The 16,789-nt window shown below is 51.2% G+C and overlaps 1 protein-coding gene across 50 annotated transcripts in view; it reads left to right on the top strand.

Annotated features, from left to right (window-relative positions):
- EPS15L1 (epidermal growth factor receptor pathway substrate 15 like 1) overlaps positions 1 to 16,789 on the top strand; it is a 119,883-nt gene that overhangs the window by 36,913 nt on the left and 66,181 nt on the right. For 45 of the 50 annotated variants that reach the window (XR_012428519.1, XR_012428518.1, XR_010583155.2 and 42 more), the window contains 4 exons: positions 1,983 to 2,108; positions 7,993 to 8,052; positions 11,001 to 11,234; positions 14,856 to 15,013. Coding sequence is in view for 46 of the 50 variants with exons in the window: in XM_074026269.1 (XP_073882370.1) it covers positions 1,983 to 2,108; positions 7,993 to 8,052; positions 11,001 to 11,234; positions 14,856 to 15,013 (578 nt within the window). In the remaining 4 variants the exon portion in view is untranslated. The remainder of the gene's footprint in view (positions 1 to 1,982; positions 2,109 to 7,992; positions 8,053 to 11,000; positions 11,235 to 14,855; positions 15,014 to 16,789) is intronic. The other 5 variants (XM_074026270.1, XM_074026274.1, XM_074026259.1 and 2 more) reach the window with 1 other exon arrangement.

The raw sequence follows: 16,789 nt of genomic DNA, 5'->3' as shown, positions 1-16,789 counted from the left end.
TCTGTTGCCCAGGCTGGAGTGCAGTGGTGCGATCTCAGCTCACTGTAATCTCCGCCCCCCGGTTCAGGTGATTCTCCTGCCTCAGCCTCCTGAGTAGCTGGTACTACAGGCACGTGCCACCATGCATAGCTAATTTTTGTATTTTTAGTAGGGGTGGAATTTCACCATGTTGGCCAGGCTGGTCTTGAACTCCTGACCTCAAGTGATCTGCCCACCTTGGCCTTCCAGAGTGCTGGGATTACAAGCGTGAGCCACTGCGCCTGGCCTAGTTTTGTTTTTGTTTTTGTTTTTTATTTTTAGAGATGGAGTCTCACCATGCTGCCCAGGTCAGTCTCAAACTCCTGGGCTCAAGTGATCCCCCTACCTTGGCCTCCCAAAGTGCTAGGATTACAGGCATGAGCCACTGTGCCAGCCTCATACAGTATTTGTATTTTGTGTGTGGCTGGTTTATTTTAATTAGCATGCTGTCCTCAGAGTTTGTCCACATTGTAGCGTGTGTCAGAACTCACTTCCTTTTTGTGGTGGAGGGATGTTCCACTGTCTGGATCTACCTCGCTTTGTGTATGCATTCATCTGTCGATGGACACGTGTTGAGGGTGTTTTCTTAGTGCTCCCAATAGCTCCAGTGTGTGGCCAAGCAGGTTGCGAGAGGCCTGCTCTCCCTGAGTCCCACTCGTTGTGGACCTCCTTTCCTTTGGAGAACGGAACAGACTGGAAGCCGCTGCCTCACTCGTGGCCTCTTTTACGGGCTGCCTGCACTGTGTCTTTCAGAACAGCAGGAACTGCGACTCCGCATCGTAATGCCGCACCTCCCCTTTGTTCATGAAGAGCTATTCCTATTTATGTATTAATTTATTTACCATTAGAAATGGAGGGCTTCGGCCGGGCGCGGTGGCTCAAGCCTGTAATCCCAGCACTTTGGGAGGCCGAGACGGGCGGATCACGAGGTCAGGAGATCGAGACCATCCTGGCTGACACGGTGAAACCCCGTCTCTACTAAAAAATACAAAAAAAACTAGCCGGGCGAGGTGGCGGGCGCCTGTAGTCCCAGCTACTCGGGAGGCTGAGGCAGGAGAATGGCATGAACCCGGGAGGCGGAGCTTGCAGTGAGCCAAGATCACGCCACTGCACTCCAGCCTGGGCGGCAGAGCGAGACTCTGTCTCAAAAAAAAAAAAAAAAAAAAAGAAATGGAGGGCTTCCTGTATATGGCCGGGCTTGGTGGCTTACACCTGTAATCCTAGCACTTTGGGAGGCCGAGGCAAGCGGATCACTTGAGGCCAGGAGTTCAAGACCAACCCGGCCATCATGGTGAAACCCCATCTCTACAAAAAATACAAAAATTAGCTGGGTGTGGTGGCGCATGCCTGTGATCCCAGCTACTCGGGAGGCTGAGGCATGAGAATTGCTTGAACCTAGGAGTCGGAGGTTGCAGTGAGCTGAGACTGCGCCACTACACTCCAGCCTGGGCAACAGAGCGAGAGTTTTGTCTCAAAAAAAAAAAAAAGAAAAAGTAAAAAGAAAAGAAACAAAAAAACCAGAGGGCTTCCTGTACTTATTTAAAGTTGATTTTGATAATTATTTGCTCAAGCAATAACATCTGCTCACACTTTTGTCTTTTTGGTACAAGTGGGCTCCTTGGAGGAAGGTGAGACTGATCTGTGTTTCCCTGCAAAGACACTGCCCCAACATGGGAGACTCCTGCCCCACTCAGGCAGCAACTAGGACGAAGGGCAAGACCCAGGGCCAGGGCTTCCCTCCTGAGGACCTTGGCTTCCAGATCTGAGGTTGCCATAATGCTATTTCCTTCAGGGCATATGTTCACTTTGGAAGGGGCCAAGACAGTTCTAAGATCATTTTGTGCTTTTAGCCAAAGATGATGATGGGTCCATGGCCATTTTCACTCGGCTTTCGGTCAGAGCTCGGTCTGGACACTCACACAGGTGTGCTCTCCTACTTACTCGGGCTATTTCTTTCCAACTAGGTGGAAGAAAAGGCCAAATTTGATGGGATTTTTGAAAGCCTCTTGCCCATCAATGGTTTGCTCTCTGGAGACAAAGTCAAGCCAGTCCTCATGAACTCAAAGCTGCCTCTTGATGTCCTGGGCCGGGTAAGTGGGCCATGGGCTTGGTTCTTCCGCACTCGGTGTCCCTGCTGTGTGTGGGCGCCACTGTTCTCTTTCCCCACGGTGCTTACGAGGCTCTCGCTCTGTTTTCTCCCTGTGCCGTCAGGGGCTTCATCAGCGCTTCTGTGGGTCCAGCCCCGGCTGGCTCAGGGCTTCCTAGGGCGTGGCTTACAGTGTTCACCCAGCCCCTGGGGAGGGTGCTAGAATCCTTACACTTCACAGATGAGGAGGTGGACTCAGAAGTGAAATTGCTGCCTGGGGCTTCGGGACCAGTAGAGCTTAATCTTAAGCTCCCCAGCCTGGGCTTTCCCCCTTTCCATTGTACTGAATGTGGGAGTGTGTGTGTGTATCTTTTTATTTATTTATTTATTTATTTATGAGACGGAGTCTTGCTCTGTCGCCTAGGCTGGAGTACAGTGGCGCCATCTCGGCTCACTGCAACCTCTGCCACCCCGCTTCAATCTTTTCTCATGCCTCAGCCTCCCGAGTAGCTGGGATTACAGGTGCATGCCTCCACGCCCTGCTAATTTTTGTTTTTATAGTAGAGATGGGGTTTTACTGTGTTGGCCAGACTGGTCTTGAACTCCTGATCTCGTGATTCACCTGCCTCAGCCTCCCAAAGTGCTGGGATTACAGGCATGAGCCACCACACCCCGCCTTTTTTATTTCTTTTTTGAGTTTTTAGAGATGGGGTCTCACTATGTTGCCCAGGCTGGTCTCCAACTGCCAGGCTGAAGCCATCCTCCACCTCAGCCTCCCTAGTAGCTGGGACTGCAAGTGCATACCACCATGCCTGGCTCTTTTCTACTGTTAATTACTCTTTTCTTCTTGTAAAGCTCAAGGTAAAAGTATTTTCAACTCTGCTGCAAATTTAGGAAAAAATGTATGCATTTTCTTTAAAAAAAAAGTCTTGGCTTGGTGCAGTAGCTCATGCCTGTAATCCCAGCACTTTGGGAGGCCGAGGTGGGTGGATAACTTGAGGTCAGGAGTTTGAGAACAGCCTGGCCAACATGGTGAAACCCTGTCTCTACTAAAAAAAATACAAAAATGGCCGGGCGCGGTGGCTCACGCCTGTAATCCCAGCACTTTGGGAGGCCGAGGCGGGTGGATCACGAGGTCAGGAGATCGAGACCATCTTGGCTAACACAGTGAAACCCCGTCTCTACTAAAAATACAAGAAAAAAATTAGCCGGGCGTGGTGGCGGGCACCTGTAGTCCCAGCTGGTCGGGAGACTGAGGCAGGAGAATGGCTTGAACCCGGGAGGTGGAGCTTGCAGTGAGCCGAGATCACACCACTGCACTCCAGTCTGGGAGACACAGCAAGACTCTGTCTCAAAAAAAAAAAAAAAAAAAAATTAGCCAGGTATGGTGGTGTTTGCCTGTAATCCCATATACTCAGGAGGCTGAGGCAGGAGAATCACTTGAACCCGGTAGGTGGAGATTGCAGTGAGCTGAGATCGCACCACTGCACTCCAGCCACAGTGACAGAGCGAGACTCTGTCTCAAAAAAAAAAAAAAACCCTCAATTTAGGCTGGTGTGGTGGCTCATGCCTGTAATCCCAGCACTTTGGGAGGCTGAGGCAGGCAGATTACTTGAGTCCAGGAGTTTGAGGCCAGCTTGGGCAACATGGTGAAACCCCATCCATACTGAAAAAATAAAATAAAAAAATTAGCCAGTTGTGGTGGTGTGCGACTGTAGTCCCAGCTGCTCTAGAGGCTGAGGTGGGAGGATCATACCTGAGCCTGGGAAGTCGAGGCTGCAATGAGCTGAGATTGTGCCATGGCACTCCAGCCAGGGCAACAGGAGTGAGACTCTGTTTTAAAAATAAATAAATAAATAATTTTTTTTGGTTTTGTTTTTTTGTGAGACAGTCTTGCTCTGTCACCCAGTCCGGAGTGCAGTGGCATGATCTTGGCTCACTGCAACCTCTGTCTCCCAGGTTCAAGCGATTCTGCTGCCTCAGCCTCCGAGTAGCTGGGACTACAGGCGTGAGCCACCATGCCCGGCTAATTTTTGTATTTGTATTTGTATTTGTGTTTATTTATTTATTTTACTGAGATAGAGTCTCGCTCTGTCGCCTAGGCTGGAGTACAGTGGCACGATATCTGCTCACTGCAAGCTCCGCCTCCCAGGTTCACACCATTCTCCTGCCTCAGTCTCCCGAGTAGCTGGGACTACAGGTGCCCGCCACCACACCCGGCTAATGTTTCATATTTTTAGTAGAGATGGGGTTTCACTGTGTCAGCCAGGATGGTCTTGATCTCCTGACCTCGTGATCTGCCCGCCTTGGCCTCCCAAAGTGCTGAGATTACAGGTGTGAGCCACCAAGCCCAGCCAATTTTTGTATTTTTAATAGCGATGGGGTTTCACCATGTTGGCCAGGCTGGTCTTGAACTCCTGACCTCAGGTGATCCACCTGCCTCGGCCTCCCAAAGTGCTAGGATGACAAGCGTGAGCCACCGCGCCTGGCCAAATTAATTAATTTTAAAAGCCTCAATTTGTTTCTATTAACTAAAAGTACAGTTGTCCCTTGGGATACTTAGGGGGATTGGTTCCAGGGCCCCATCATACACCAAAATGTACACATACTCAAGTCCTGCAGTCAGCCCTGCAGATACAAAAGTTGGCCCTCTGTATATTCAGGTTTCACATCCCACGACTACTGTATTTTGTATCCACGTTTGATTAGAAAAATACGAACATACGTGAGCTTGCACAGTTCAACAAACCATGTTGTTCAAGAGTCGACCGTGGTTTGCTTTATTCTATGTTTTATTATTTTTATTTTTGATGATACATAATAATTATAATGTGAGGTCCACGTGATGGTTTGATACATGCACACAGTGTTTAATGATCCCAGCAGGGTAATTAGCATATCCATTACCTCAAACATTGATCCTTTCCTTGTACTGGGAACATTCAAATCTTCTCTTCTAGAGACTTTGAAAGATACGATAAATTATTGTTAGCTATAGTTCCCCTATTGTGCTATTGAACATTAGAATTTATTCCTTCTGGCCGGGCATGGTGGTTCACACATATAATCCCAGCACTTTGGGAGGCCGAGGTGGGCGGATCATGAGATCAAGAGATCAAGACCATCCTGGCCAACATGGTGAAACCCCGTCTCTACTAAAAATATAAAAATTAGCTGGGCATGATGGCATGCTCCTGTAGTCCCAGCTACTTGGGAAGCTGAGACAGGAGAATCGCTTGAACCTGGGAGGCAGAGGTTGCAGTGAGCTGAGATCGCACCACTGCACTCCAGCCTAGGTGACAGAGTGACTGTATCTTTAGAAAAAATAAAATAAAAGAACTTACACCTTCTATCTAACCATAAATATGTTTTATTTTATTTATTTATTTATTTATTTATTTATTTATTTATTTTCCTCGAGATGAAGTCTCGCTGTTGCCCAGGCTGGAGTGCACTGGCGTCATCTTGGCTCACTGCAACCTCCGCTTCCCTGGTTCAAGTGATTCTCCTGTCTTAGCCTCCTGAGTAGCTGGGACCATGGGTGCACACCATAACGCCCAGCTAATTTTTATATTTTTAGTAGAGATTGGGTTTCACCATGTTGGCCAGGCTGGTCTCGAACTCCTGGTCTCAGGTGATCCGCCTGCCTTGGACTCCCGAAGTGCTGGGATGGATGACAGACGTGAACCACTGTGCCTAGCCATGCATGCATCTTTGTATCCATGCATCTATGCACCCATGTCCCTCTGCATCCGTATGATCCATTCATCTGTGTGTGCACATGCCCATGCAATGTATTTATCCACACATCTGTGCATGCATCTTTGTGCCCATACGTCTATGCTGACATGTCCCTGTGTGTCCATATTTATGCATTCATCCGTGCACACTTGCATCCGTGCCATAATCCATCTGTGCATCCAGGCACCCACACATCATGCATCTGGTCAGTCATTCAGTAAGCATTTTTCAGAGCCTGCAGTGGACTATGCCTTGTGCTGGGCAGTGGGAAGGTGGGGATGATTAGGTACCATCAAAGAAGTCAAATAAGTAATAGCCAAGATGCGTTTACTTATTTACTGAGGGCTTAGTGTGTGCAGGCCGGGCCCTAGTGCTCTGCATGAAGACACACATCCAGCACTTGCAGCCATGCTGTTAAGGACTGTGTCTCACACCCCTCCACCCCCTGTTTTTCAGATGGGGAAGCAGATGTTCAGGGTGGTTGGGAAGTCACCCTGGTTGCACAGTTGTGGAAGGGTGGATAAGGGATGAGGTCCTATTGCAGGCAGGGCGGGGCAGGATCCAGTGTGCATTCTGGAGCAGCTGTCCCCAGAGCCTGCCCTCTTCACCTGCCCTGTCCATTAGACACCCCCGACAGCATCCCTGATAATCACAGTTTGGCCCAGTGAGGACAGTGGTAGAGGGGAGGGCCCCTGACCCGCTTGAGCACGGGGAGCAGGGCAGCCAGGGAGGACTTTCTAGAAGAGGTGCCGCTGGTCACATCCTCCAGGGTGAGGGGGACTCTGGCGGAAGTCTGGGCATGTGGGCATGTGGGCAGCTTGAGTGACGGCACAGAGGCCGCAGGTAGCCTGGCATGCCAGTTAGGGCCAGGGCTCCCCCTGGGCGCTTCTGCCCCCCCAGGACCCCCAGGGGACATTGGGCAGTGCCTGGGGACATTTTTGGTTGTCACACCTGGGTCGGGTGCTGCTGGCATCTGGTGGGTCAAGGCCAGGAACGCTGCCCAATGCCCTGCAGTGCACGTCATGGCCCACACCCCAGAGAGTGATCCGGCCGTAACAGGCAGTAGTGCCGAGGTGGGAAATGCCTGGGCTGAGGGAGGACTGTGGAGCCAGAAAGGCCTGTTGGAGTCCTGGATCCCTGGCAAAGTAGGTGGAGTCTGTGGAGGCTGGGCTGGGGTGCAGGGACCTGCTACCATCAGGGGCTCAGCAGCAGCGAGGTGACAGGGCCCCATCTGCCAGGCTGAGGAGCAGGGTGAGGCAGGGTCAGGTGTGTGTTCTGGAACAGTCCCTATGGTAGCCATAGGGACAAGACTGGGATAGGGAGGCCAGCTGGAGGCTCTTGGCTGTGCGAGCTGGGGAGTCATGAGCCTCGGGCACAGCAGCAGAGGTGGAGAGGAGGACCCAGACGTGAGAAACCTGCATGGACTGAAGCCCTGGTGATTGGCTGGGGAGGGGTGATGGTGACACATGAAGCATCATGGATAGAGCAGTGGGCATCTTCTTAGATCCAGGGACTGCCATCCTGCCCAGCATTGGCCTGCCAGGCAGGTGTGCCCATCCAGGAAGGCTGGCATGGGTTAGGAAGCTGGCAGCGTAATGGTGCTTGAGATCTGCACGTGTCTTAGGCACAGTCCGGAACCCACGCCTGCCTGCCTGCCTCCTCTTCAGCGCACTGAGTGGACCTGACACCTGTCTCACCATCCACTGCTGGGGAGAGGAGACAAGACCCACAGACATGCTCAGACAGGAGCTCACAGCCCTGCCCAGCTGAGAATGCAAGGGAGGGGTGGGGTTTGCAGGAGTGAGCGTAGGGAGTGTGGGTGTTTAGGGCAACACTGTACTCAATCAAAGCTGTCTTTTCTAAGATGTCTCTGTAAGATGATAAAGAGGAAACTCGGGCTAAGTTTAAAATGTAGCCTTGGCCATGATTATAATCATGATGATTGTCGGACCGTGCATCTGGTAGTTGACAGTACTTTACAGGTGATGGTTTTTCTGAGAACTCGCAAACTCGTTCTGAAATGTATATTGACTTCCTTGTCCTGAGCCCAGTGAGTGCCATGGCTGAGAGTCTGAGTTCTGGCAGGTGGTCTCACTCTCACCCAGTCTTTCCTCCCACAGTAACCCATGCTGGTCTCTCCCTTGCAGGTCTGGGACCTCAGTGACATTGACAAGGATGGGCACTTGGACCGAGACGAGTTCGCTGTGGTAGGTCCTGCTGTTTCCTTCCCACCCACCCCAGGAAGGAAATGTGCAGTGCACAGGGGTTGCTGGATTCGTTTGTTTTTCTTGTTTCTTTCTTTTTTGAGATGAAGTCTTGCTCTGTCACCAGGCTGGTGCGGTGGTGCGATCTTGGCTCATGGCAACCTCTGCCTCCCAGGTTCAAGCAGTTCTCTTGCCTCAGCCTCCCGAGTAGCTGGGACTACAGGTGCCTGCCACCACACCTACCTAATTTTTGTATTTTTAGTAGAGACAGGGTTTCACCATTTTGGCCAGGATGGTCTCGATCTCCTGCCTCATGATCCACCCGCCTTGGCCTCTGAAAGTGCTGGGATTACAGGCATGAGCCACTGTGCCCGACCTTCTTTCTTTCTTTTTTTTTTTTTGAGACGGAATCTTGCTCTGTCACCCAGGCTGGAGTGCAGTGGTGCCATCTTGGTTCACTGCAGCCTCCGCCTCCCGGGTTCAAGCAGTTCCCATGCCTCAGTCTCCCAAGTAGCTGGAATTACAGGTGCACTCCACCACAGCCAGATAATTTTTTCGTATTTGTGACAGAGATGGGGTTTTACCATATTGGCCAGGCTGGTCTTGAGTTCCTGGCCTCAAGTGATCCGCCCGCCTCTGCCTCCCAAAGTGCTGGGATTACAGGCGTAAGACACCACACCCGGCCTTCCTTCTTTCAGTTTTTAAGTGTTTATCTTGACATAGTTCTTTGTATGTAGAAAAGTTTCATTACAGGTTGAGTGTATCCTTAATCTGAAAGTCTGAAACCGGAATGCTTCGAGATCTGAAATTTTTTGAGCACCAACATGACACTCAAAGGAAATGCTCATTGGAGGATTTCAGATTTTTGGATTAGTAATGCTGAACCAGTACGTGTAATACACACCTTCAGAAATTCAGAAAACTCCAGAATCTGAAACCCTGTGGTCCCAAGCATTTTGGATAAGGGATACTCAACCTGTAATATGGAGAATTATTTTCTGTTTTTGAGACAGAGTCTTGTTTTGTCACCCCGGCGGGAGTGCAGTGACGTGAATACCTTTGCTGCAGCCTCGAACTCAAGCGACCTCCCACAGAGAATTCTTTTGAAAACTCTTCACTCAAATTTCCCAGTGTCGCTAATTTACTACATTTGTCTTATTTTTCTCCTCCCTTCTTCCTCCCTCCCTCCCTAACTCTTTCTCCCTCCCTACTGCTGCGTGAAGTTTACCTTTGAACTATTTTAGAGTTAAGTTGCAGACACGATGCCTCTTCATCCATAAACACTTGAGTGCATATTTCCTAAAAAGAAGGACTTCTCTTACACATAACCATTATCCACTTCAAAATCAGGAAATTCACATGATAGCATCGCATTTATGATATTTTCATTATATCCTATATATACACCTTACATTCTGTATGAGTGTGTCTATTATTATCTAATCCCAGGATATTACTCAGATTTTATCAGTTGTCCCAAAAATGTCCCTGTATCTAAAGAGAACCCAGTCCTGTGTGTAACATCCTGTTGTCCTTCGTCTTTCATTTCCTGGAATCTAGAACAGTTCCTCTGTCTCTCTTCGTGTCTCTCGACATGGACTTTTTGTTTTTTTGTTGTTGTTGTTTTGTTTTTGAGAGGCAATCTCACTCTGCCACCCAGGCTGGAGTGCCGTGGCGCAATCTCAGCTCACTGCAACCTCCACCTCCTGGATGCAAGCGATTCTCCTGCCTCAGTCTCCCAAGTAGCTGGGATTATAGGCTCTCACCACCATGCCTGGCTAATTTTTTTTTTTTTTTTGTATTTTTAGTAGAGATGAGGTTTCTCCCTGTTGGCCAGCCTGGTCTTGAACTCCTGACTTCAGGTGATCTGCCCGTCTCGGCCTCCAAACTGCTGAGATTACAGGCATGAGCCACCGTGCCTGGCTTCAATGTCAACATTTTGAAGAGCACAGGCCAGCAGTTATGGAGTGTCCCTGGGCCTGGCTGCCAGGTCCTCTTGATGACCCAGGTCGTGCACTGTTGTGGGACAGGAATCCCACGGAGGTCACACCTGCCCCACATGGGTCTCCCACCTGGGGGAGCATGATGTCAACGTGCCTTCTTACTGCCATGTTGACATTCATCACTGGGTCAAGGTGGGGCAGGGTTGTGGCTTCCTCTGGGCAGTTGCTCTTTTTCCCTCGGTGCTCATTTTGTCTCTTGTGGGGGGTGCCTTGATACTGTCAGCACCTATGACTCTCAGACTCTTCCCTAAGAGTTCAACCACCGCTGATGAGTCTCGCCTTAACCTGGCAAGATTAATTACGATGATGGTGGCTCCCAAACGGTGATGTGCTCATCAAAACCATCATTCCTTACACTTTTATTAGTTGGCCTTCTACAAAGAATTTATTTCTATGGCTGTGGCCTGCCTCATGGATGCATCCTCAGTTCCACTGTTTTTTGTTTTGTTTTATAGAGACAGGGTCTCGCTCTGTCACCCAGGCTGGAGTGCAGTGGCGCGATCACAGCTCACTGCCGCCTCCCTCTCCTGGGCTCAGGCGATCCTCCCACCTCAGCCTCCCAAGTAGCTGGGACTACTCCTGAACGTCTTGAAGTACAAGCCTCTCTTCTGGTGTCTTTAGACTTCCAAATCAGTACTGGGAAGGTGCCAGCGCTGGAGCCGGTGGCCTCCCTGAGTGGTGAAGGGATGCATACCGAGTCTGGCTTGATTGAATTCTTTCTGTGTGCATTTCAGTCTGGAGGAATAATTCAACACATGTCTCGGAAAGTTACACATAAAAGATAACTCATCTGGAATGATTGTTTTTTCCCTGTGGTCAGCTTGGGAGTGTCCTCACAGAGTGTCTGTCCTGTCACTGCAGCCCCCAAAAGGGCTGCCCTCTGCCTTCTCTTGGTGGTGCCCGGCCCCAGCCTTGTCCCTTCAGCACCATTGTCATTTGCACCCGCAGGCCATGCACTTGGTGTACCGAGCCCTGGAGAAGGAGCCCGTGCCCTCCGCCCTGCCCCCGTCCCTCATCCCCCCCTCCAAGAGAAAGAAGACTGTGTTCCCTGGTGCCGTCCCTGTCCTGCCCGCCAGCCCCCCACCAAAAGACAGCCTCCGCTCCACGCCGTCCCACGGCAGCGTCAGCAGCCTCAACAGCACAGGGAGCCTGTCCCCCAAGCACAGCCTCAAGCAAACACAGGTATGGAGCCCTCAGTGGGCGCAGTCCCCTCTCAGAGCACAGTAGGATGTTTCTTGGGAGTTCTTAACATGCAACTCCAGAGCAGTCAAGCTTGTGATGAAATGTTTTTAAAAAATATTTGCAGCCAGGCGCGGTGGCTCACGCCTGTAATCCCAGCACTTTGGGAGGCCGATGTGGGCAGGTCTCGAGGTCAAGAGATCGAGACCATCCTGGCCAACATGGTGAAACCCCGCCTCTACTAAAAATACAAAAAATAATTAGCTGGGCGTGGTGGTGCGCACCTGTAATCCTAGCCACCGGGAGGCTGAGGCAGGAGAATCACTTGAACCTGGGACACGGAGGTTGCAGTGAGCTGAGATCGCGCCACTATACTCCAGCCCGGGCAACAAGAGCGAAACTCCATCTCAAAAAAAAAAAAGTATTCGTTTATCTCATTATTTCGATAGAGATGAGGTCTCCCCATGTTACCCAGGCTGGTCTTGAACTCCTTGGCTCAAGTGATCCTCCTGCCTCGGCCTCCCAAAGTGCTGGGATTACAGGTGTGAGCCACTGTGCCCAGCCTGTGTCTGCAGAGCTCTTGCCAAGAGTTCTTATTAAGTATTGAAGGTCAGGTTGGGGAGGTGCTTTACTGGCAAGGAAGCTAGTGGGGCCAAACTCACTGGCGGGCACAGGTCACCCAGCTTCATAACCCGCCTCTCTGGTGATCTTCTGGTGGTTTTCTCGAGACCCTCTGACTAGACTGGTTTTACCAGTGGCCCCTGTTGGGGTGGGGTGGGAGGGTATAGCTCCTGCCCTGAGGACGTCACTGGTAGGATCACAGTCATGAAAACCAACATTTCTGGGGGCCTACAGTTCACATGCTCCCCGCACTCCACCTTCCTCATCTCCAGGCCAGCAACACTCTTGTCTGGGGCCCCCAAGGGCCACCCGATTTTGCCCTCATGCCAGGTTTGAGTGAAGCCACTTCCAGCCACCAGGGTCTGATCTGCTTCCCTTGGGACCTGTGACTGCTGAGCTGGCCTTAAAGCCCAGCCCTCACTGGGAGAGCCAGCTCCACGGGCAAGGCTGCCCCGTGTTGGGTTTACAGCCAAGTTCGCACCAGAATCTTGCTGCTGACCTACCCTGAGGCCCCAGAAATCAGGCAGTGAGTTCCTTTTGTTTGCCCAGCAAATATTATTAGGACTCTTGTCATCCCAGAGCCATAATTTCATATGTAATTTCTTCTTTGGACCCGTGGGACACAGAACCCCCCTTGTTTCTATGTCCTGCCACAGCTCAGCTTGTCTGACTCCCATTACCTCTTTGTGATCCCTGGCTTCTGAGGTTAGCTTGCTGTAGCCCCTTGACTTAAAGGCAGCAAGCCCATTTCTTATTAGAATTCATTTGTTGGCGTCTTTATGTCCACCAGACTTGAGGCAGCTCACAAAATTTACATAGTACAATGCCAACAAGTAAAAGTCAGGTTGCTCTTGCCATCTGAACTCTCATCATTTGAATTAGATCCACAGAATTTTTTTTTTTTTAAATATGTAAGAGACAGGATCTTGCTCTGCTGCCCCAGCTGGAGTGCAATGGGGCAATCACGGCTCACTGCTATCTCAACCTCCTGGGCTCAAGTGATCCTTCCACCTCAGCCTCCCCAGTAGCTGGGACAGGCGGATGCCACCATGCGTAGCTAATTTTATTTATTTATTTATTTATTTTGTAGAGATGGGGTCTTGCTGTGTTATGCTGGCTGGTCTTGAACTCCTGGGCTTGAGGGATCCTTCTGCCTTGGTCTCCCAAAGTGCTGGGATTACAGGCAGGAGCACTGTGCCTGGCCTAGCTCCATAGATTTTGATAAATTGTTTGATCAAGTCCTTGCTGTACTTCATCACACATACTTGCTACATGAAACCCCTGAACTAAGCTGATCTGGGTCACATGGTATCCCTTGTTTCCCAAGCTTGCTTTCTGAATTCCCCGAGTTGATATCAGGAGCCCGTTAGATTTGGACATCACAGGAGACTTGTTCATGAAGAGTAAATGAGTTTAACCATTGTTTCCCAATCTTGACCAGGAGTCCCTTCTCCTCAATCCTATAGACATCTTTGGGTTGTCAACACTGTGATAACTCTTTGAGAAATCCTTTTTTTTTTCCCCCAAGACAGAGTCTTGCTCTGTCGCCCAGGCTAGAATGCAGTGGCACAATCTCAGCTCACTGCAACCTCCACCTCCCAGGTTCAAACAATTCTCCCACCTCAGCCTCCTGAGTAACTGGGATTACAGGTGCCCACCACCACACCTGGCTAATTTTTCATGTTTTTAGTAAGTAGGGTTTCACCATGTTGGCCAAGCTGGTCTCAAACTCCTGGCCTCAGGTTGTCTACCCACCTTGGCCTCCCAAAGTGTTAGGATTGTAGGCGTGAGCCACCGCTCCCGGCCTAAGAAATACTTTCATAACTAAGAGGAATGACTTTGAGTGGCAGTTTCAGGCATCATGGCATTCGTTGAAGGTGAGGAGTGGGTTGCAGCTTTTTGTACAGTTGCTGTGTGGAGGAGGAACAATCGATCCCTCCAGCCACATTTGCCTGTCCTTTTTCTCTCCACTTCCTCATCATCTAGATAATTCAATCAGGTATTGATTCTCATTGCTATTACGAGATTGTTTAAAAGGAGTGATTTGTATAAATATTAGTTTAAAAAAAAAAAAAACGGGAAGAGGAAAAGCATGTCTGGAGTTCAGGACACAGATGCCGTGAACTGTGGCGTGGTGGGTTTGTTGAAGGCCCGCGGTAATGCAGGCGGAGTGGGCCACGGAAGAGGCCTGCCCGAGTGCCTGAGGGGCCTCGATGCCTCTGAACCAGGAGGTGACTGGACCCTGGTTGACCCATGATGGCGTTTGCCTCTCTCAAGTTAGCCGGCGGTGAGAGGGGCCGCAGGTGCAGCAGGTGGCCCAGCCCCGGGGCTGTGAACCTCAAGCTGCACTGGGTTTGTGGCTCCGTCTGCCCTGGCGGGGTTGGGAGTGCGTGAATGTTGGTGGGGCCTCGTGGGTGGCGGCCCTCTTGGATCATGGGGTCTCATTTGTTACCTGTAAGTGGTGTGTCTGCACTGACAGCTTGGGGGTATCTGTTGTCTCAGGAGCGGGGTCAGGGACATAGAAGAGTGGTCTACAGAGTCCTGGGACGGGACACTTTGGCTGCTTGTAGGGCAGCCTCTGGGGGACGAAGAGTGGGAGGACCAAGGAGGCTGGCATGTGGCAGGGCCGGCTCTCCGGGGACAGTCCTTCCAAGTGGGTGCTCAGGGGGATCTTTCCTGGCATGTTTGAACCCATCCCCTGAAGATCACAGCCTCCCTCACGCCCTAGGTGGCAGGGTAGATGGACAAGCAGAGCGGGTGATGGGGTGGAGAGAGGTACAGACTGGCATCTGCGTGAGCTTCACAGAGCCAGCCTCAACCTGTCTCAGCCTCAGTTTAGCCAGTTACAGAACAAGGATCTCATCTGCCCTCAGCTCATGGAAGTGAGGAGAGTTTGATGCCAAATGTGCATGGAAGTGCTTTAATCGCCCCATCATCAAAAAGCATGTGTCGGGGGGTCATAAAAAGCTTCCAGATTAACTGTTTTGCCAAAAACTGTTTCAGCCAACAGTGAACTGGGTGGTGCCGGTGGCAGACAAGATGCGATTTGATGAGATATTCCTGAAGACCGATCTGGACCTGGACGGCTACGTGAGTGGCCAGGAGGTGAAGGAGATCTTCATGCACTCGGGCCTCACCCAGAACCTTCTAGCACACATATGGTGAGGCCGGACGGGTGGCAGTCGTGGCTGTGGGTTGCTCCAGGGGGCCTATGGGTGAAGACTGTGGAGGGTGGTGGTCAGGGGGCCCCTTCCAGCTTGTCACAGGCTTCCACTGTGTCTGGTGTCCTTTATTCTCCCCGGCCTGACAGAGGCTGAGCAAGGTGCATGTGCCAAGGCTTGAAGCCCATGCTCCATGCTGGTCAGTTCACTGTCTTCCAGTAGGAGGGCCCTCTGGCCCCTCTCAAGAGCTCCCAGGCCATCTGCTCACACAGCTGGGCCCTGTTCTTGCTGGCCATGATACTGGTTCTAGCAGGAGGCCTGGCCTTTGCCACAGCTGCCTTCGGGAGGTGTGGGCAGCAGGGTCTTGGAGCCTCTAGCAGAATGGCCTAGGGGGTGGTGACGGGGATGGGGGCTACAGCTGCCTCCTGTGGGAGGCCCTGCTCTGGAAAGGCCAGTGCTTTGGCTCCCGGCAGGCGGGTGAGCACAGGGAGACCCTTTCTGCACCTCAGAGCCCAGTTGAGGAGTCAGCCTCACCCCTACTTTCCCCCAGGGCTGGACACAGCCTACTTTATAGGGCTGGGGCACTCCTCTTGTCACTGGCCAGGGCTGAAGTCACTTTTGAGCTTGTTGCTCAGAACTTTGTGGCCTTAGAGAAGGCTTCACTTGGGAGCTATCAAAAGGAGAGAATTGTTGGATAATTCTCAAGAGGCAAATCCCTCCAAGTAGAGCAGTGAAATTCAGGATGTTACTTAGTGGCTTGGGGGAAATGACTGTCCTTAGTGGTAATTCACAGATGTCCATACTGTGAGGTGGGAGCCTGAGAACCAGCTGTCACAGAGTCATCACCCAAACGGCCAAGCCACCTCCGACTGGCTAGGGACAATGGGTCTCACCTGCCTCAGATCCACTGTCCCTTTTAGAAACCACAAAAACAGTGTCCCCTTTAACTCTGAAACCAACATACACACAATTCCTGGTTAGCGCCCTGACACCCTGACTGTCATGTCCAGGGGGCAGTAGAGGGAAAGTAATTTATAATGCATGCTGCAATTGGTACATGATGTAACAACATGGAAATGACACAGGAAATCATGAATCCACCTGGATCAAAAGAAGGAACTCAGAGGTCATTCCATGCAGGCAGCAAAGGGAAAGGAAAGGATAATTGGGCTCTCGAATAAACAACCACAAGGAAAGATGTGTCTGTGGGTGCCCGGGGCGGGGCCATGACCCAGTGTAGACGACACAACTCCTAGGAGGGACTGGAAGGAGGGGAGCATGAAGATGGAGGCTTTGTCCCTGCGATGGCCGCCGCCGTACAGGTCAGCAGAGCAGGATGTGGTGTCAGAGCCGGATGGCCGCCGACTGAGCCACCCCCAAGCCCTTTTGCTCTCAGAACCCTCCACAGGTGGGTCTCGGACCCCATGCTCCTTGAGAGATGGCCGGAGCAGAGAAGGGACGGGAGTGGAGAGGCAGCTGCAGCCCATGAGCAGGCTGGGGCCCGCAGGGGTAGACTGGGGAGAGAGAGTGGCAGTGTGAAATCGTCAGGGCCTCCAACTGTGGGGACAACTAGGCATTTTAAAGCAGCCTTTATCAGCGATGTTCCTTGAAATCTGCTCATTCTCCGCAACTCTGTTCACGCACTGCATTTGGGCATAAATAAGTCTGTTAGTACTGTCCCAGCTCTCTTTGGTAGAGGGGGGAGCTTCTGCCATAACGGCTTCTGCCATAACTACACACGAGGTGGGAAAGGAGGTCCCATGTTGAGAGGGTGGC

Source organism: Macaca fascicularis, chromosome 19 (genome assembly GCF_037993035.2).
Source record: "Macaca fascicularis isolate 582-1 chromosome 19, T2T-MFA8v1.1".
Classification (NCBI taxonomy): domain Eukaryota; kingdom Metazoa; phylum Chordata; class Mammalia; order Primates; family Cercopithecidae; genus Macaca; species Macaca fascicularis.
This window is presented reverse-complemented; position numbering and strand designations above follow the sequence as displayed.